The sequence below is a fragment of the Xenopus tropicalis genome, chromosome 7 (assembly GCF_000004195.4).
Source record: "Xenopus tropicalis strain Nigerian chromosome 7, UCB_Xtro_10.0, whole genome shotgun sequence".
Classification (NCBI taxonomy): Eukaryota; Metazoa; Chordata; class Amphibia; order Anura; family Pipidae; genus Xenopus; species Xenopus tropicalis.
The window spans coordinates 125718180-125739008 of record NC_030683.2 but is presented as its reverse complement, the minus strand read 5'-3'; the positions used below and the strand labels follow the sequence as shown (position 1 = coordinate 125739008).

The 20829-nt window shown below is 44.3% G+C and overlaps 1 protein-coding gene across 1 annotated transcript in view; it reads left to right on the top strand.

Annotated features, from left to right (window-relative positions):
- Positions 1 to 19251, top strand: part of LOC101732913 — a 20067-nt gene extending 816 nt beyond the window's left edge. The window contains exons 2-8 of the mRNA XM_004919496.4: positions 707 to 824; positions 3103 to 3182; positions 9552 to 9902; positions 12330 to 12611; positions 14339 to 14623; positions 15969 to 16126; positions 18841 to 19251. Of these exons, the coding sequence (XP_004919553.2) occupies positions 3137 to 3182; positions 9552 to 9902; positions 12330 to 12611; positions 14339 to 14623; positions 15969 to 16126; positions 18841 to 18972 (1254 nt within the window). The 5' untranslated portion in view covers positions 707 to 824; positions 3103 to 3136 and the 3' untranslated portion in view covers positions 18973 to 19251. The remainder of the gene's footprint in view (positions 1 to 706; positions 825 to 3102; positions 3183 to 9551; positions 9903 to 12329; positions 12612 to 14338; positions 14624 to 15968; positions 16127 to 18840) is intronic.
- The last annotated feature ends 1578 nt before the right edge of the window (positions 19252 to 20829 follow it).

Genomic DNA, 20829 nt, shown 5'->3' with positions numbered 1-20829 from the left:
TGGTTTAGCAGACCCGGAAGGTTTAGCAGATGACTGGAAGAGATAAGACAAGACTCTGTAAATAACAAGAATCCTGCCCAATGAGTCAGTTTATACTGAGCCCTATCAGTTTCCCCTTTACAAACCAATAACATGAGTTGACTACAATTTTCCAATGAGCAATTTATTGTTTTTACCCTTTAGCTCAACCCACTCAAAGACCTGTAAGTGTAACAAACACTAAGCCTATGAGCAATAACCCCAGTAGTGCGCTGGTTAATATTGTGCTGGGTCCGTCTCTTCCTCGAAAGTCCCCCCCAATGAATGCAGCACTGCCTGCGCCCCCAATGCCTCCCAATGAATGCAGCACTGCCTGCGCCCCCAATGCCCCCCAATGAATTCAGCACTGCCTGCGCCCCAATGCCCCCCAATGAATGCAGCACTGCCTGCGCCCCAATGCCCCCCTTTTATCTGTTCATTGCTTTGTTCTGTTGAGACAAAGTCACATTCTGTTCCCGTTAGTGGCCAATGGGATCAGTTGGGTTGTTTCCAATACAGCAGGTTGGACTTAACTAAGTTCCTCTTCTTCTTTTACTTTCTGAATTAACGGTTTTGGTGCCAGAACATACAATTCATTTCGCAGATAGAAAGTTCCGTTTCGTCAGCTCATTTTTGCAAACATGTTGTTTTTGCCCTCATTGTAATTTTGTGAGTTTCTGTTCAACAGTCATTTCTACCCTGATCCCATCAGCTCTGGTGTCTCTCACTTAGCAGCACCCTGCGATCCTCAACTTTATTGCTAAACATAATCTACTCTTCCATTGTGTCCTGGGCTACTGAGTCATGTAAGTCCCATTCAATACAGTTCCTGTATATACACACTGTTTGGGGGGGGGAATTCTCTTGTACTCTTTTCTCTGTAATAATAAAACAGTACCTGTACTTGATCCCAACTAAGATATAATTACCCCTTATTGGGGCAGAACAGCCCTATTGGGTTTATTTCATGGTTAAATGATTCCCTTTTCTCTGTAATAATAAAACAGTACCTGTACTTGATCCCAACTAAGATAGAATTACCCCTTATTGGGGGCAGAACAGCCCTATTGGGTTTATTTAATGGTTAAATGATTCCCTTTTCTCTGTAATAATAAAACAGTACCTGTACTTGATCCCAACTAAGATATAATTACCCCTTATTGGGGGCAGAACAGCCCTATTGGGTTTATTTAATGGTTAAATGATTCCCTTTTCTCTGTAATAATAAAACAGTACCTGTACTTGATCCCAACTAAGATATAATTACCCCTTATTGGGGCAGAACAGCCCTATTGGGTTTATTTCATGGTTAAATGATTCCCTTTTCTCTGTAATAATAAAACAGTACCTGTACTTGATCCCAACTAAGATATAATTACCCCTTATTGGGGCAGAACAGCCCTATTGGGTTTATTTAATGGTTAAATGATTCCCTTTTCTCTGTAATAATAAAACAGTACCTGTACTTGATCCCAACTAAGATATAATTACCCCTTATTGGGGGCAGAACAGCCCTATTGGGTTTATTTAATGGTTAAATGATTCCCTTTTCTCTGTAATAATAAAACAGTACCTGCACTTGATCCCAACTAAGATATAATTACCCCTTATTGGGGCAGAACAGCCCTATTGGGTTTATTTCATGGTTAAATGATTCCCTTTTCTCTGTAATAATAAAACAGTACCTGTACTTGATCCCAACTAAGATAATATTAGATGGGATGTCCCATTGGATTGTGTAATTTCCCCCACATTTAGGGATACTTACTGTAGGTGGGCACTCCCTGCTCTGTGTATTTGTGTTTATATACATATAAATGAGTATTAGACAGTAGGTTACGATGGGTAAATTATTGTGTCCCTAGAATGGCTCCTTTGTTTGTTTGTGTTTTTACCTAGCAACTGGACTTCCCTTTGTTCTATTAGACCGTAAACATTTGTTTACACCAAACTTACTTTTGAAAAGGAACTGACAAGAGTTTCTATGAAAAAAAATCTTTCTCACTTACCTAAACAAAGCAGGTTTCGAATCCTTGTTGGTACAGTTCAAATTATTTTAAGCTTTAAAGGAGAAGGAAAGCCATTTTGGCATTTTACTGCCAATTGATTCGCCACATTAGTGCCACCTAGAACCCTAAATGTGTTCTGCAGAAAGCTTTACCATACCTGAGTAAACAGCTTTAGAAGGTTTCTCTGTTTGCTTAAGATAGCAGCTGCCATTTTAGCTTGGTCTTTGTAGCTTCCTGCTGCAGCTCTAGTCGTTCTAGCTCAGATCACACATTCCTAAAGGAGGGGGAGGGAGTTCTTCGCTTTCTGATTGGAGAGGGGAGCAGGAGAGGGGAGAGAACTGCACAGACTCTGGCCCCTGGTATTAAAGCTGTTTCTGAGAGAGGAAGTCAGACCCTGTAACATCATATTTACAAAAAAAGAGACAAGAAACCCAGTGTTTCTTTTGATAGAGGACTCAGCATTACTATAAGTGCTTATGGCTGTATTTATATTGCCCTTTCTAAGCTTACTGAGTTTTTACCTTTTCTTCTCCTTTAATGGAAATCAGTGGGACTATATTATAACTGTACGTAATATTTAGTTGATGCAGTTTCTTGTAGTCCAACATCCTTATAACAGATGCTCACCAATCAAAGGGTACCAACCACCTATCTTGCCCATTGAAGTATCAGTCCTATTCCCTGTTAGAGAGTCAAGAAATAGCTGAAAGCCCTAATCCAGAACAACCCCCTAATAACTGTTATGGACCCCAATTCATTAGCTCAGTAGGTACCTTCTCTAGGGGGTAGGGGAACCACAAGAATCAGGGGAATGATCTTCACTATGGCCTCCCATTAAACAACATGTTCTCTTTATCTATGGAGAGGGACCCAAGAGACAGACTCCTCATGACTACAGTTATATAGTGCGTTGTGGGTGTCAGTTGGGGTGCCCCCAGCACCCCAACACCTGGTTCACTAGTGAGGCTGCCAGAAGTTCTTCCCAACAGCTTTGTCTACCAAGGGAAACTGCTTCAAAGCAAGCATCTGATTGGTTGCTATAAGTAACTAACTCCACCTTTGATCTTTTTGGAAGGTATCACTGCTGAAGAAGTGCTTTTAAATTAAGGATGGCAGCCCTGTATCTTGGCGCAATATCATTACTTCTGGCAGTGGGTAAGATTTACACCTGTGTTTTCCATCCTCCATGTATTTAGAAATGCTTAATATTGATTTGGAAGGTGCTTGTGAGAAGATAATGATCTTTTTCCGATTTATAGATTTGTAGTCGTGTTTTTTTTCGAGATTTTCTATGCTTCCAAATACTGTAGCTAAAAATATGAATTCAGCAATTCGCCAACTAACACTTGCTGAGATTATGTAGAAGTCAATGGCAGAGGTCCTGTCTCTTTCTTTGAAGACCCTTCTCTTGTCTCAAAACTTTAGACGTTTCAGATTTTTTGCGACTTTGACTTTTTTAATTTAGACTTTTTGACATTCATGGAAACGAGTTTATCAGGGGCACGTTTACTAAAACTTTATAATTGCTCTTTATTTTTTTTATTTCTGGGTTCCAGGCATATCTGCAGTGGAAAGTTCTTCCACCCCATTGATAATCAGCGATTTAAAAAGCTGTGATAAAATCAATTTTTGTCTACAATCATTGCTTGTATACCCATCTTTACCTCTTTATGCCCAGCTGAGTTACCCCTGACATCTAAATGCCCTTTCTTTTCTTGCATTGAGAACATATCTCATACTACTAAATCACCTACAGAAAACAACTAGCTCTGGCACTGGTTAGGCTTTGGTCACCAGGTTTACTTTCCCCCTTCTGTTCCTGATCTATATTCTCATGACTAAAGGTTCCCATACACGGGCCGATAGTAGCTGCCGATTCGGCAATTAATTGGCCAATTGGCACGTGTATGGGCACTCCCGCTGGCCTGCTGACCAATATCTTGCCTGAAATCGGCCAGATCTCGATCAGCAGGTTAGAAAATTTGGTCGGATCGTTGATGCAGTCCCCAGACCAACTTTGCCTATACCCACCGTCATTCGATTGTTTGGCCCTGGGGCCCTGGATTCTCCCGATATCGCCCACCTGTAGGTGGGGGATATCGGGAGAAGATCCACTCACTTGCCACATCCCCAAGCAAGCGGATCTGCCAGTGAATAGGGACCTTAACTGAAAGGAAAAGGGAGGCTGCTCCAGGGTTTGCGCATCCCAACAGATTTGCCAGATTGTGTGAAGAAGATGGGAGTGTGAACTCTGGATTGGCGGTTCTAGGTGAGGCTGATCTCTCTAACAGCCGGGAGACCAGTTTCACTAGTAGTGGTGGGGAGGAGAGCAGAGCTAGGCCTAAACAGATGGTGGTTATAGGGGATTCGATCATTAGGAAAGTGGACAGGGTAATCTGTCAAGCGGATCGCTTCAACCGGACAGTTTGCTGTCTTCCTGGTGCCAGGGTTCGGCATGTGGTTGATCGGGTTGACACATTATTGGGAGGGGCTGGGCAAGACCCGGCTGTCTTGGTACATATCGGTACTAACGACAAAATGAACGGTAGGTGGGGGACTTTAAAGAGTGAGTTCAGGGATCTAGGCTCTAAGATTAGGCAAAGGTCCTCCAATGTCATTTTTTCGGAAATTTTGCCGGTGCCGCGTGCAAGTTTAGGGAGACAGCGGGAGCTTAGGGAGCTAAATGCGTGGCTAAAGTCTTGGTGTAGGAAGGAAGGGTTTGGGTTCCTAGAGCACTGGGCTGACTTTTCCTTGGGGTACAATCTATACAGCCCTGACGGATTGCACCTCAATGGAAGGGGGTCTGCTGTGCTAGGGGAGAGAATGGTTAAGAGGTTGGAGGAGTGTTTAAACTAGACAAGGGGGGGGTGGGTGAGCTAGAATTCCATGGGAAAATTAGTGTAGACGGGGTAGGGGACTAGCAAAGGGTTGTGGGGGAGGAGTGAGGGGGGCATATAGTTTATCAGATAAGGAGCTTCCGTTACAAGGAAAGCAGTCTCATAATTGCCTTAGCTCTAATTCTCCCTTAGCTAATGTAAACATCAGAGGGAGAAGTAATAATCTCCGCTGCATGCTGGCTAATGCGCGTAGCTTGTCGGGTAAATTAGGGGAGCTGCAAGCTATTGCATGTATTGAAAATTATGATTTAATAGGTATCACTGAGACCTGGTGGGATGATAAATGCGACTGGGCTGTGAATTTAAATGGGTATACACTTTTTAGGAGGGACAGAGAGATTAAAAAGGGTGGAGGGGTTTGTCTTTACGTAAAGTCAGACTTAAAGCCATGTAATAAAGACATTACCAATGAAAACGTCGAATCTCTTTGGGTAGAAATTTCAGTAGGGCTGAAGGTCACAAAGAAAATGATCATTGGTGTATGTTATAAACCACCCCGTATAGATGAGGGGGATGAGGCCCAGCTATTGTTGCAAATGGAGGAGGCTTCAAAACTGGGTCAAGTTGTTGTTATGGGGGACTTTAATTATCCGGACATTGACTGGAGTAATGGGGTGGCTAAGTCAGAAAAAGCTAGTAGGTTTGTAAATATGCTAAATGACAACTTTTTATTTCAGGCAGTTCAAGAACCCACTAGGAATGACGCTATTTTGGACCTGGTGATTTCTAATAATAATGAACTTATCTCTAACATTTGTGTGGGTGAGCATTTGGGGAACAGTGATCACAACATGGTCTCCTTTGAGATAATGCTGCAGAGACAGCGCTATAAGGGAGTAACTAAAACACTCAATTTTAGACGTGCAGACTTTGCCAGTATAAGGGCATCTCTGCAATGTGTCAACTGGGAAAGGCTTTTCATGGGGTTAGACACAGAAGGAAAATGGAACATCTTTAAAACATTGCTTTGTAGGTATACGCAACAGTATATCCCCCTAGTAAGCAAGGAGAGGCATCGCAAAGCAAAACCTTTATGGCTGAATAAAAGTGTTATTGTCGAGGTTGGTAAGAAAAAACGTGCTTTTAGGGCATTCAAGTTAGCTGGGACAGCAGAAACTTTCATCAGGTACAAGGAAGCAAATAAAGCATGCAAAAAAGCTATCAGGCAAGCTAAAATAGAGATGGAAAGGGATATTGCTGCTAGGAGTAAAAAGAATCCAAAATTATTTTTTAATTATGTGAATAGTAAAAAAATGAAGCAAGAAGGGGTGGGAACTTTATTATCACGGGGGGGTACGTTGGTTGATGAAAACGGGGAAAAAGCTGAAATTTTGAACTCTTATTTTTCATCTGTCTATACATCTGAGGAGCCAGATAATGAAGGCTTCCCTTGTAATATGCCCAGTTCTAGTAATTTAGCTACTGACGCATGGGTCACTCGGGAGGAAATTCAAAAGAGACTTGAACATGTAAAGGTAAACAAAGGTCCAGGGCCGGATGGGATTCATCCCAGGGTATTAAATGAGCTGAGCGCTGTGATTGCCAAACCTCTTCACTTAATTTTTCAGGATTCATTGAGGTCTGGCATGGTGCCAAGAGACTGGCGGATTGCTAATGTGGTGCCGTTATTTAAAAAGGGATCCCGTTCTCAGCCTGAAAACTATAGGCCTGTTAGTCTGACATCAGTAGTAGGAAAACTTTTGGAAGGGGTAATAAGGGATAGGGTACTTGAATACATTGCAGTTCACAATACTATTAGTTTGTGCCAGCATGGTTTTATGCGTAACAGATCTTGCCAGACTAATTTAGTTGCCTTTTATGAGGAGGTGAGTAGGAACCTTGATGCTGGAATGGCAGTTGATGTCATCTACTTGGACTTTGCTAAAGCGTTTGATACAGTACCTCACAGAAGGTTAATGATCAAATTAAGGAATATTGGCCTAGAACATAATATTTGTAATTGGATAGAGAACTGGCTGAAGGATAGAGTACAAAGAGTGGTTGTAAATGGAACATTTTCTAATTGGACCAGTGTGGTTAGTGGAGTACCGCAGGGGTCAGTCCTTGGGCCTTTGCTGTTTAACTTGTTTATTAATGACCTGGAGGTGGGCATAGACAGTATTGTTTCTATTTTTGCTGATGACACTAAATTGTGCAAAACTATAAGTTCCATGCAGGATGCTGCCGCTTTGCAGAGCGATTTGACAAAATTAGATAACTGGGCAGCAAACTGGAAAATGAGGTTCAATGTTGATAAGTGCAAAGTTATGCACTTTGGTAGAAATAATATAAACGCAAACTATCTACTGAATGGTAGTGTGTTGGGGGTTTCCTTAATGGAGAAGGATCTAGGGGTTTTTGTTGATAACAAGTTGTCTAATTCCAGGCAGTGTCATTCTGTGGCTACTAAAGCAAATAAAGTGCTGTCTTGTATAAAAAAGGGCATTGACTCAAGGGATGAGAACATAATTTTGCCCCTTTATAGGTCCCTGGTAAGGCCTCACCTTGAGTATGCAGTGCAGTTTTGGGCTCCAGTCCTTAAGAAGGATATTAATGAGCTGGAGAGAGTGCAGAGACGTGCAACTAAACTGGTTAAGGGGATGGAAGATTTAAACTATGAGGTTAGACTGTCGAGGTTGGGGTTGTTTTCTCTGGAAAAGAGGCGCTTGCGAGGGGACATGATTACTCTGTACAAGTACATTAGAGGGGATTATAGGCAGTTGGGGGATGTTCTTTTTTCCCATAAAAACAATCAACGCACCAGAGGTCACCCCTTTAGATTAGAGGAACGGAGCTTCCATTTGAAGCAGCGTAGGTGGTTTTTCACGGTGAGGGCAGTGAGGTTATGGAATGCCCTTCCTAGTGATGTGGTAATGGCAGATTCTGTTAATGCCTTTAAGAGGGGCCTGGATGAGTTCTTGATCAATCAGAATATCCAAGGCTATTGTGATACTAATATCTACAGTTAGTACTAGTGGTTGTATTTATAGTTTATGTATGTGAGTATAGATTGGTAGGTGTGGGTTAGGTGTGCTGGGTTTACTTGGATGGGTTGAACTTGATGGACACAGGTCTTTTTTCAACCCTATGTAACTATGTAACTATGTAACTATGTAACTATGAGAGCGACCCAGGAGAGTGAATTATTCTTCTACCCAGATCTCCATACAACTGGGGAAGTCTTATTAACCTGTCACTTAGAGTCACACTACATTACAGTAGGTATGCCCTAGGGCAGGGATCCCCAATCTTTTTTTACTCATGAGAAACACTCAAATGTAAAAAGTGTTGGGGAGCTACACAAGCATGAAAAAAGTTCTTTTGGGATGGCAAATAAGGGCTGTGATTGGCTATTGGAGAGTGACTTATTCTTCTACCCAGATCTCCATACTACTGGGGAAGTCTTATTAACAGTCAGTTGGGGTCACACTAAAAACTCCATTACTACATTACAGTAGGTATTCCCTAGGGCAGCGTTTTTCAACCACTGTTCCGCGGCACACTAGTGTGCCGCGAGATGTTGCCTGGTGTGCCGTAGGCAGGGCACCAATGTACTAGGGGGGCACTGCTCTTGGCACCAATGTACTAGGGGGGCACTGCTCTTGGCACCAATGTACTAGGGGGGCACTGCTGCTGGGCACCAATGTACTAGGGGGGCACTGCTCTTGGCACCAATGTACTAGGGGGGGCACTGCTGCTGGGCACCAATGTACTAGGGGGGCACTGCTCTTGGCACCAATGTACTAGGGGGGGCACTGCTGCTGGGCACCAATGTACCAGGGGGGCACTGCTGCTGGGCACAGAGTTAAATTTTTTAACATTTTCTAATGGTGGTGTGCCTCGTGATTTTTTTCATGAAACAAGTGTGCCTTTGCCCAAAAAAGGTTGAAAAACACTGCCCTAGGGCAGGAATTCCCAACCTTTTGGGGAACCCTGCACTAGGGCATACTTAACCAACCAACCTAACACTGGTTAGGCTTTGGTCACTGGTTTACTACACCAGGTTTACTTTCCCCTTTCTGTTTCTTATCTATATTCTCATGACTTACTGAGAGGGACCCAGGAGAGCAAATTATTCTTCTACCCAGATCTCCCTACTACTGGGGAAGTCTAAAAACTCCATTACTACATTACAGTAGGTATTCCCTAGGGCAGGGACACTCAACCTTTTTTTACTCATGATCCACACTCAAATGTAAAAAATGTTGGGGAGCCACACGAGCATGAACAAAGTTCTTTGGGGATGCCAAATACGGATTGTGATTGGCTGTTGGTAGCTCTATATGGACTACTAGCCTGCTTGGAGTAAAACTGTCTCTCTGGACTTCCAAAACTTGTCTCCAAGCCAGAAATGTAAAAATGGCACCTACTTTGAGGCCGTTGGGAGCAACATCAAAGGGGGCGATGAGCAACATGTTGCTAATTATCCAATGGTTGGAGATCACTGCCCTAGTGTCGGCCAATATGCCTGCCTTAAGAGCACACCCTCATGGTAGGTTGGTTTCTTCTTCTCCGTATTCTCTCCTTGTCACTAATAGAGGGTACAAACACTCGGTAGGAAGCCATGATACTATATTTTTCAATTCAATGCTTTTAGCAATACATTTTCTTGTATTTTCATCCCCAGTTAACACGCTCTCGGATATCAGTGTATACCAAGTACCCTTTGCTTCAGGGCTCGTCGGCTCCACTGTCAACTTGACGTGCCTTTTAATCGACCATGAAAAGCAAGTCAGCAGAGCACATCCCTACTGGATATTGCAGAAACCAAACCAACCGGAAGTGACGTTGTACCCTGTCAAGCCCAGGGAGGCGACCCGTGCTGAGCTCAGCAATGAGAAGGAATGGAAAGACATGTCAATATCCTTCTCCAATCTACAGCTCTCGGACACAAATGTATATATATGTCGTATATCGGTGCTTAAAGGGGCAGACCCCCTCTACATTGCAGGAAATGGGACAATGCTCTATGTTCATGGTAGGTTCAATGGAGGTAATGTTGCAGTCAGAGAGCTAGTGGCTAGCAAATAATGTTTATTGAAGGATTATTCTATAAGCAGAGCTAGTATCAACTGTACAGAATTGCAACAACAAAGCCTGAGTGAGATGATTTTCTTTATATCTTTTCATTTTAAAACTTCAAAGAACATACAGTATAGCAGTCCTTATAGTGTCTCAGCACTCCCAAAGGGTTGGATTTATCATTTTGCGAGGGGACATGATTACTTTGTACAAGTACATTAGAGGGGATTATAGGCAGTTGGGGGATGTTCTTTTTTCCCATAAAAACAATCAGCGCACCAGAGGTCACCCCTTTAGATTAGAGGAACGGAGCTTCCATTTGAAGCAGCGTAGGGGGTTCCTCACGGTGAGGGCAGTGAGGGGGTTGGGGAATGCCCTGCCGGGGGATGTTGGGTAGGGGGTTCCTCACGGTGAGGGCAGTGAGGGGGTTGGGGAATGCCCTGCCGGGGGATGTTGGGTAGGGGGTTCCTCACGGTGAGGGCAGTGAGGGGGTTGGGGAATGCCCTGCCGGGGGATGTTGGGTAGGGGGTTCCTCACGGTGAGGGCAGTGAGGGGGTTGGGGAATGCCCTGCCGGGGGATGTTGGGTAGGGGGTTCTTCACGGTGAGGGCAGTGAGGGGGTTGGGGAATGCCCTGCCGGGGGATGTTGGGTAGGGTGTTCCTCAAAGTGAGGGCAGTGAGGTTGGGGAATGCCCCGCCGGGGGATGTTGGGTAGGGGGTTCCTCACGGTGAGGGCAGTGAGGGGGTTGGGGAATGCCCTGCCGGGGGATGTTGGGTAGGGGGTTCCTCACGGTGAGGGCAGTGAGGGGGTTGGGGAATGCTCTGCCGGGGGATGTTGGGTAGGGGGTTCCTCACAGTGAGGGCAGTGAGGGGGTTGGGGAATGCCCTGCCGGGGGATGTGGGGTAGGGGGTTCCTCACGGTGAGGGCAGTGAGGGGGTTGGGGAATGCCCTGCCGGGGGATGTTGGGTAGGGGGTTCCTCACGGTGAGGGCAGTGAGGGGGTTGGGGAATGCCCTGCCGGGGGATGTTGGGTAGGGGGTTCTTCACGGTGAGGGCAGTGAGGGGGTTGGGGAATGCCCTGCCGGGGGATGTTGGGTAGGGTGTTCCTCAAAGTGAGGGCAGTGAGGTTGGGGAATGCCCTGCCGGGGGATGTTGGGTAGGGGGTTCCTCACGGTGAGGGCAGTGAGGGGGTTGGGGAATGCCCTGCCGGGGGATGTTGGGTAGGGGGTTCCTCACGGTGAGGGCAGTGAGGGGGTTGGGGAATGCTCTGCCGGGGGATGTTGGGTAGGGGGTTCCTCACAGTGAGGGCAGTGAGGTTGGGGAATGCCCTGCCGGGGGATGTTGGGTAGGGGGTTCCTCACGGTGAGGGCAGTGAGGGGGTTGGGGAATGCCCTGCCGGGGGATGTTGGGTAGGGGGTTCCTCACGGTGAGGGCAGTGAGGGGGTTGGGGAATGCCCTGCCGGGGGATGTTGGGTAGGGGGTTCCTCACGGTGAGGGCAGTGAGGGGGTTGGGGAATGCCCTGCCGGGGGATGTTGGGAGGGCAGATTCTGTTGATGCCTTGAAGAGGGGTTTGGATGAAGGGCAATATGGCAATTATAGTGCTAGTATTCTCAATGATGAATTATTTGGCACCTGTTATTGTTTTTTTTGGATAACTCCTTTACAATACTAGGGGGCACTGTGGGACAGTTTTATTTAGGGTTTAAATCCTGCTTACTTCAATGGCTCTCTTGTGTCCACATAGACTGTGCAAAATAAAAAATATCTGTAATATAGTTAGGCAAAAATGTAATCTATAAGGGCTGGAGTGGGCAGATGCCTAACATAATAGCCAGAACACCACTTCCTCATTTGAATCTGGCCTGGCTCACAAACTAACTGACAGTTAAGTCCCATATGCCCCCCCCTAAAGTCACTGACTTACTAAGAGGTTAGAGAGCTGAAAGCAGGAAGTAGTGCTCTGGCTATTATGTTAGACATCTGCCCACTCCAGCCTTTATAGATAACATTTTTGCCTAACTAACTATTTTACAAATAATTTTGATTGTGCAGAGTCTGTCTATTTTACCCAGTTTCATTTTTACACTGAACTTGTGGTTTTAGAAGATTTCAGGGTGGTTTTTTAATTTATTTCAAAGGCCAAAAAGATTTGTGGAAAAACGCAAAAACCTGTGGTGGTTTTCATTCTGCAATTTAATTTGTGCTTTTTCAATTCGGATTTTTCAATAAATAACTAGACATTTGTGGTCTTAGTGGAAATGGGTTTAGTCCTGGTTTCAAAAACCTCTGAAACCACGAAAATCGATTTCTCAATAGCATGTTTATAATTGTTGTGATTGGGCTGCTCATTGTTAGCATAACGGGTTATTTATTTTATGCTCAGGTCCAATCCAGATGATTTTCAACAACTCACACGTTATGTGTAAGACACAAGTTCAGATGGCAGAAACCGTCAGCTTGGTTTGGGACTTTGGATTCTGGGAGATGATTCGCGGGGCAGAGTTCCATGATAAACAACCTAATCCGGATGGTTCATTTTGGGTCAGCAGCCATGTTACCCTTCAGTGGCCTTGTCCAGCCATGGGAAATGTGACATTGAGTTGTTTACTCAGAAATAACATGGGATACATCATTGATAAGCAGAGTGCTGAGGTTCCTTGTCCAGGTAAAGAAACAGTTACATGACTTCTGGGAAGGGGAAATCTATACTTGATCCCAACTAAGATATAATTACCCCTTATTGGGGGCAGAACAGCCCTATTGGGTTTATTTCATGGTTAAATGATTCCCTTTTCTCTGTAATAATAAAACAGTACCTGTACTTGATCCCAACTAAGATATAATTACCCCTTATTGGGGGCAGAACAGCCCTATTGGGTTTATTTCATGGTTAAATGATTCCCTTTTCTCTGTAATAATAAAACAGTACCTGTACTTGATCCCAACTAAGATATAATTACCCCTTATTGGGGCAGAACAGCCCTATTGGGTTTATTTAATGGTTAAATGATTCCCTTTTCTCTGTAATAATAAAACAGTACCTGTACTTGATCCCAACTAAGATATAATTACCCCTTATTGGGGGCAGAACAGCCCTATTGGGTTTATTTAATGGTTAAATGATTCCCTTTTCTCTGTAATAATAAAACAGTACCTGTACTTGAGCCCAACTAAGATATTATTACCCCTTATTGGGGGCAGAACAGCCCTATTGGGTTTATTTAATGGTTAAATGATACCCTTTTCTCTGTAATAATAAAACAGTACCTGTACTTGATCCCAACTAAGATATAATTACCCCTTATTGGGGCAGAACAATCCTATCAGGTTTATTTAATATTTAAATAATTTTTCAGTAGACTTTATGTATGGAGATCCAAATTATGGAAAGACTCCTTTACCTGGAAAACCCCAGGTCCCGAGTCTTCTGGATAACAGGTCCCATTCTTTATTACAAAAAGAAACATTTACAGCAATCAGAACTGCTACGCAAACTCCATTCACCCCTTTAGCAAGTCATTTGTGTATTATTTGTGTCCTAATGAAGAAAGGCTTTGAGCCCCACACTTGAGAGTGACTGTAAGGGAAATCTAAAGGGGAAGTAATAAATCCTTCATACAAGAGGCAGTTTGTGCCAAAGAGGGTGCAATAAAGGAACTAGATGAGGAGAATAGGGCTGGGATTGGGAACATGGATCATCATAGAGTGGGTGAAGAAAAGCCCAAATGACAAGGTAGGACAAGGGCCAAATTCACTAGGAAGCTTCTGACTGCAGTCTTGGCCCAGGGGTTAGGGAAGGGTGGTCAGTAACTTGAGGGTTCCTGGTTCAAAATCCAGAAGGAAGCACCCATGAATCCCACCAACAGGCTTGTATAAAAGCATTGCAGACATTATTGTAGGCCAACAGAAGACATAGCCTTACATGTTTCATGCATAAAGTACTGAATCCCAGCCTATGAAATGTCTAAGGCTTTGTCTTCTGTTGGCCTACAATAAAGTCTGCAATGCTTTTATACAAGCCTGTTGGTGGGATTCAGGAGTGCCTGGTGTTTTGGTTGTGGTATGAACCTCCTCTTGTATATTTTGGTGAGATATACCTGTACATTGATCAGCCTTTTCACTAAAATGTTTGAATTTCAAAATCCAGAAGGGCCTTACAGGGATCCCAGAACTTATTAAGCTACAGGCAAGCTGGCACTTACTCAGCAGAAAACCCAGTCTTTGTTTATGTTAAAATCTCAATAGTATCCCGGACAGAAATAGAAGTAGAGTAGAGTTTGGCCTCAGATAGAGGGGAGAAGCCCCACCAATCATGTACATGCTATGGGGGTGCTTGTTTGGAAGTAGAAAGATTTTAAATGAAATTATTCATTGATTTCTTTTGATGCTAAGCTCCAATAGAAATGGATTTCAACAACACGCATGTTACATGTGTAAGTCAAATCCAAGAGGCACAAAATATCAGCTTGGCATGGCACTTTGGACACAACAAAGGGATCCATGGACCAGAGCTCATTAACCAATGGCAGAACCCAGATGGCTCATACTGGATCAGCAGCAGTGTCGCCCTTCACCAGGAAAGGTGCCCAACCAAAGCAAAGGTGACCCTTAGTTGTTCACTCAGGCACAGCTTGGGGTACACCCTTCAGAACCAGAGTATTGAGGTCCCTTGCACAGGTATGTATACTTGTAAATGTGGAGCATCATTGAATTCAAGAACATGTAATAAATGGCATCAGTATGCACAACCACTATGTCTATCTTTGTGCAGTCGCAACTGTTGGTGTTGTGGCAAAAATTTTACTCTGTACAAGTATATTGGTCAGTACAAACTGTTGATCTGAGAGTGGTTATGATCAGTTACTTATGTTGTCATGATAAGTTTCCCTGTCTCCTTTCTTACTCTGCCTACCCTATGCTGCCTGTGTGTGCCATACTCTGCCTGCCGTTCACTGCCTGTGTGTGCCATACTATGTCTGCCCTACCCTGCCTGTGTGTGCCATACTCTGCCTGCCCTATGCTGCCTGTGTGTGACATATTCTGCCTGCCCTATGCTGCCTGTGTGTTCCATACTCTGCCCGCCCTATGCTGCCTGTGTGTGCCATACTCTGCCTGCCTTACACTGCCTGTGTGTGCCATATTCTGCCTGCTCTATGCTGCCTGTGTGTGCCATACTCTATCTGCCCTATGCTGCCTGTGTGTGCCATACTCTGCCTGCCCTATGCTGCCTGTGTGTGCCATACTCTGCCCACCCTATGCTGTCTGTGTGTGCCATACTCTGCCCGCCCTATGCTGCCTGTGTATGCCATACTCTGCCTGCCCTATGCTGCCTGTGTGTGCCATACTCTGCCTGCCCTACCCTGCCTGTGTATTCCATACTCTGCCTGCCCTATGCTGCCTGTGTGTGCCATACTCTGCCTGCCCTACCTTGCCTGTGTGTGCCATACTCTGCCTGCCCTATGCTGCCTGTGTGTGCCATACTCTGCCTGCCCTATGCTGCCTGTGTGTGCCATGCTCTGCCTGCGAGAAGTAAACCTAATTTAGGTTGTTCTGGAAGTTTATTGGCATTTGGAAATAGAAGTTAGTGGGTTCCTAATTTGTATAACTATGTGCTGGGGGTTGTTGTTATACCCACAGGGGAGGAGGAGGAATATGGATTTAGGGATGTGGCTTAATATGACATAATGAACTTTTTTTCACATATGAAAGAATTGTGATATCCCTGTTGTGAGCACCAACCATTTGGGTGTTTGCTGCGCTACCGCCATTAATGTGGGCATGGTCTTAAAAGCTCTTGTGATACCATGAGTGTGTTTAGAAGTGGGTGCAGTTTAAAAAAAGAGGAGTCATCAAAACTGACTTTCGTTATCAACCCTCTACCCCTTAGAGCAAAAAAAAAAATCTGACCCTCGGTACCACAGAAGTTGGACAGCGCCGCTGTAGGTTATAAGCCCTGGTGCAAAATTTGTGATACGGCAAACTTGACAAATTGCTATTATAACTGTTGTTGTATTATTTCCAGGTGCTATAAAATTTAAAGGACACCACCCCGTTCTCTTTTACTGTTTGCTGTTGGGAAGCACATTGCTCATCCTCTTATTGGTGCTGCTCTTGTTCTACAGAAGGAGGCGCGGCCTAAACCCAAGACAGAGACTGAAGGTTCATGTTCCCTATAATGCTGTACGTTAGCGCTCAGCGGCTCACAATACTCTGCCGGTACAGGGGGAACCAATTAAACTTCTCAAGGAGACCCTTTATGTTTGCTTGTTGCATAGCAACGCTTGTGCCTTTCCTTGAGCCATTTCCCTGGTGTGGAACCAACCTCTTTGCCTTTCCCCTCTTGTGATGTATAGACGCAGAGAGTTGCATGGCGCCATTTTATTTATAGTAGAATCAAACAGCCTGAATGACTGCTCATCGCTTGTTTGGAATAGCTAAACTCTGTATCAAACATCCTGGAGTGCAGTAATTGGAACTTCTGTGCAAGCCAAGAGGACGCCATGTTGGATTATATTACAGTATTATAGTGTGACTGGGCTCACTGTGCATATCTACACTGCTTAGCTTCATTGGCGCTCAGTTCAGGAGAGGAGTAGGCATCATCTAGACCAGCGGTTCTCAACCTGTGGGTCGGGACCCTTTCGGGGGTGGAATGGCCCTTTCACAGGGGTCGCCTAAGACCATTGGAAAACACATATTTCTGATGCTCTTAGGAATAATTTTATGGTTGGGGGTCACCACAACATGAGGAACTGTATTACAGGGTCGCGGCATTAGGAAGGTTGAGAACCACTGATCTAGACCATCAAGCAGGGGCGGACTGGGTCAAGGGGCACCGGGAAAACACCTGTTGGGCCCAGACCCAATCCCCAGAGCTCCCGAAGGCTTCTGTTCTTCCTCCCCCAGCAGACCCAAAAGTAACTATATTATACAAGGGCTCAGGGGAGGGGGTTTGGTGGCCAACAGAGGTCCCTTTTGGGGTGTGGGCAAACCGATGGGGGACCTTTTGGGAGGGCCCTGCACCCCCAGTCCAACCCTTCTCTCAAGTTAGGGATAGAATGTACGAGACGCTACAGGACCCTTTCCTTACATAGGACAGGCTGAAGTGGCGTAACTAGATGTTACTGGGCCCCATAGCAAATTACATTTAGGGCCCCAAAACATTGGTAACTAGTGATGGGCGAAGTTCCGCATTTCGCCATTGGTGGATTTTTCGGCAAAACGGGCAACAAAAAATTTGCTGCAGAAAAATTTGTCGCAAGTCCAAAAATTTTCACCCGTGTCAATAGAATTGTCACAAGCATCAAAAGAATTCCCGAGTTTCGCCATTGGCAGATTTTTTTTTTGCGAAATGGGCAACAAAATTTGCAGCAGAAAAATTTGTCCCGAGTCCAAAAATTGTCACCCGTGTCAAAAGAATTGTGGCGAGCGTGAAAAGAATTGTCGTGCGTCAAAAAAGAATTGTCTCACTTGTCAAATGAATTGTTGAGTCAAAAAGGACTGTCTTGCGCCAAACATATTGTCGAGATTATTTTCGCACATAACAATTCTTTTTTGATGCGCAACATTTTCCCCGTTTTGCGAAATTTTTAGCCATTTTGCTAAAAAGATTACCAAATTTTGCGGTGAAGCGAACGGGACAGATTTTCTCATCACTATTGGTAACTGAGCTATTCTACCAAGATATATAATTAAATTGTTCATTATTTAGGACATGGCGTAGGGCGGATATTTTCGGTAGGCTGAAAAACGCTTGCCGAAAATTCCGCCCTACGCCTCCTACTTGTGCCTGCACCCGAATGAATGGAATACGCTCAGGTGCAGGCACATGTAGCCGATATACGCATTAAAATGCAAGAATTTTAAACTCTTTTTATGCGTATTTTGACTACATGTGCCTGCACCTGAGCGTATTCCATTCATTCGGGTGCAGGCACAAGTAGGAGGTGTAGGGCGGAATTTTCGGCAAGCGTTTTTCCGCATGCCAAAAATATCCGCCCTACGCCTCGTCTGACATCAGTCTTAAGATCCCCATACACGTTAAGATTCGCTCGCTTGGCGAGATCACCAAGCGAGCGGATCTTCAGCCGATATCCCCACCTACGGGTGGGCAATATCGGGGAGCGTGTAGGATAGAATTTTATATTGGTGGTAATGGGGCAGTCGGTTTGGGGGCCGCATCAATGAGCCAATGCGGTCCCTGATCCGACTGAATTTTCTAACATGGCCAATGGATATCTTGCCAATTTCAGGCCAGATATTGGTCGGGCAGGCCCCTCGTTTCAGCCCCTACACGGGCCGATAAGCTGCCGAATCGGTCCAAGGGACCCATATTGGCAGCTACAATTGGCCCATGTATGGGGACCCGAAGGCTACTAAAAACCATTTGAACATTATACAAACCCAACAGGATTGTTTAGTATATAGATTTATGCAGCCCAGTTGCCATTCAAATACAAGGCACTGTTTTACTAAAAAAATGGCCTCTTTGGGGGATAACCTTCCTGTAATTCAGGTTTCCAGATAAGGGATCCTATATTTGTACATAGTGGAACTTGTCTTTGCTTTTCAAATAAATAAAAAACATTTACAAGTATTTTTTTTTTTTTACTATTCTTGTGGATATGTTAACTACCCATTTATAGAATTATACTATTTTTATGAGTTATCCACTGTCTCTCCTGTTTTTATTCACTATGTACTTTAACGTCTATGAACCCTGAAGGTACTATAGCTATAAATGTGCATTCTAGCCAATTGGGACTGCTCATTGCACCATCACCTCTTTCCCATTTTTTTTGCCAATTACTATGGCAAATGCCCTTAGGGAGAGGTGCTACCCGGTACCCCAGAATTAAAGCCACTAAAGCTTTGTCTCGTATGATCTCTGATAGGTGAACGCTGCCCGGATGATCCCAGTTGAAATCTATGTTCCATGGATACCGGTTTGTTCCTTGCTCGGAGGACATGTTGGAAAATGTAATGTGCCGGTGTGCGATATTTGCCTGACTATGATGAGAAAATGAGAAGGAGCTGCAGCTCCACTTTTACTTCTTGCTGTTCCAGTTATTCAGGCTGTCGAATAGAACTATTTTATGGCCCCATTGTATGGTAACTGTCTGATTGGTCAGAGAGCCGATGTGTCGAACATACCTTTTGTCTGTTGGTTTAATTAGGAAATTGTTTTTGTTATTTTTTGCACTAAACAGGGCAAAGAGTTAACTGTGGAAGGGGTTGAAGGTAGTTTATCAAACTGCCAGTTCACATATAAACCCTGTGTATAATAAACTCCTCCTTATCTTAAAGCCTGAGAGAGAGAGAATACAATTGGGGGGGGTATAAAGAGGGTTTTGTTTGTACAGAGCTCCATATAGTAAAGGTAAAAACAAAACAATCACCCATTAGTGCTTCATAAGAAACACAAATGAATTACAGTGAAACTATTCATTAAAAGGACGGGTGACGGATGACATTTCCAACACAAGTGCTTATTATTGTGTATATAGGCGTATATCGACCTTGTAAAAGTCAGCGTCGGGGCAGCAATGACAGATTTTGATCATAACTTTAAAATGCAGCCAAAAGCAAATAGAAACGCGACCTGGGGGAATGTGGTTCCCCCTGATAAACATCTTTCAGTCCGACTGTCAGTTACCTGAAACCACATTCTTTCAAGTGTTAGTAGAAAACAAAAGAACTTGTTCCGTGTGTCATTAGCACTTCATGCAAAGCTATGGCTAATAGTCACCCAACTGGATTAGCCACAACTCAATATATGACTCCAAAAAATGCTTTAAAGTTATCAACGCTTATATGGTGTTCAAAAGCACAATAGCAGGTGTTCAAATGCACAATCCATCCTGATTGTTCCAAAGCATGATCCCCTACTAGGTGCTGGAAACCAAGATTTCCTCAAAAGTGTAGTGCCGTTCTGGGTGCTCATCAGCGTGATCCCCTTTTAGGGGTTCAAAATCATAATTTCTTCATGGTTGTTTAAAAGTAAGATTCCTCCTTGGTGTTCAAAAGAATAGTTCCTTTCTTGGCGCTCAACAGTCTGATCCCCCTGGGGGTTCAAAAACATGATTCCATCTTGGCTGTTCAAATGCATGATCCCTCCTGGTTGTTCCAAACTATGATCCCTCCTTGGTCTTCAAAAGCATAGTCCCTCCCTGAGTGCTCATCCCCTCCTGGGTGTTCAAAAGTATAAGCCCCTCCTGGTTGTTCCAAACCAGATCACCTACTAGGCGCTGAAAACCATGATCGCCCCCTGGATGTTCAAAAGTGTAGTGCCTTTCTGGGTACTCATCAGCAAGATCCCCTTTTAGGGGTTCAAAATCATAATTTCTTCGTGGTTGTTTAAAAGTAAGATTCCTCCTTGGTGTTCAAAAGCATAGTTCCTTCCTGGGCACTCAACAGTCTGATCTCCTCCTGGGGGTTCAAAAGCATGATTCCATCTTGGCTGTTCAAATGCATGATCCCTCATGGTTGTTACAAACTATGATTCCTCCTTGGTCTTCAAAAGCACAGTCCCTCCCTGAGTGCTCAACAGCATCATCCCCTCCTGGGTGTTCAAAAGTATAAGCCCCTGGTTGTTCCAAACCATGATCCCCTACTAGGTGCCCAAAACCATGATTTCCTCATGGGTGTTCAAAAGCGTAGTGCTTTTCTGGGTGCTCATCAGCATGATCCCCTTTTGAAGGTTCAAAATCATAATTCCTTTATGGTTGTTTAAAAGTATGATCCCTCCTCGGTGTTCAAAAGCCTAGTTCCTTCTTGGTGCTCAATAGCCTGATCCCCCGGGGGTTCAAATGCATGATTCCATCTTGGCTGTTCAAACGCATGATCCCTCCTGGTTGTTCCAAACTATGATCCCTAATTGGTCT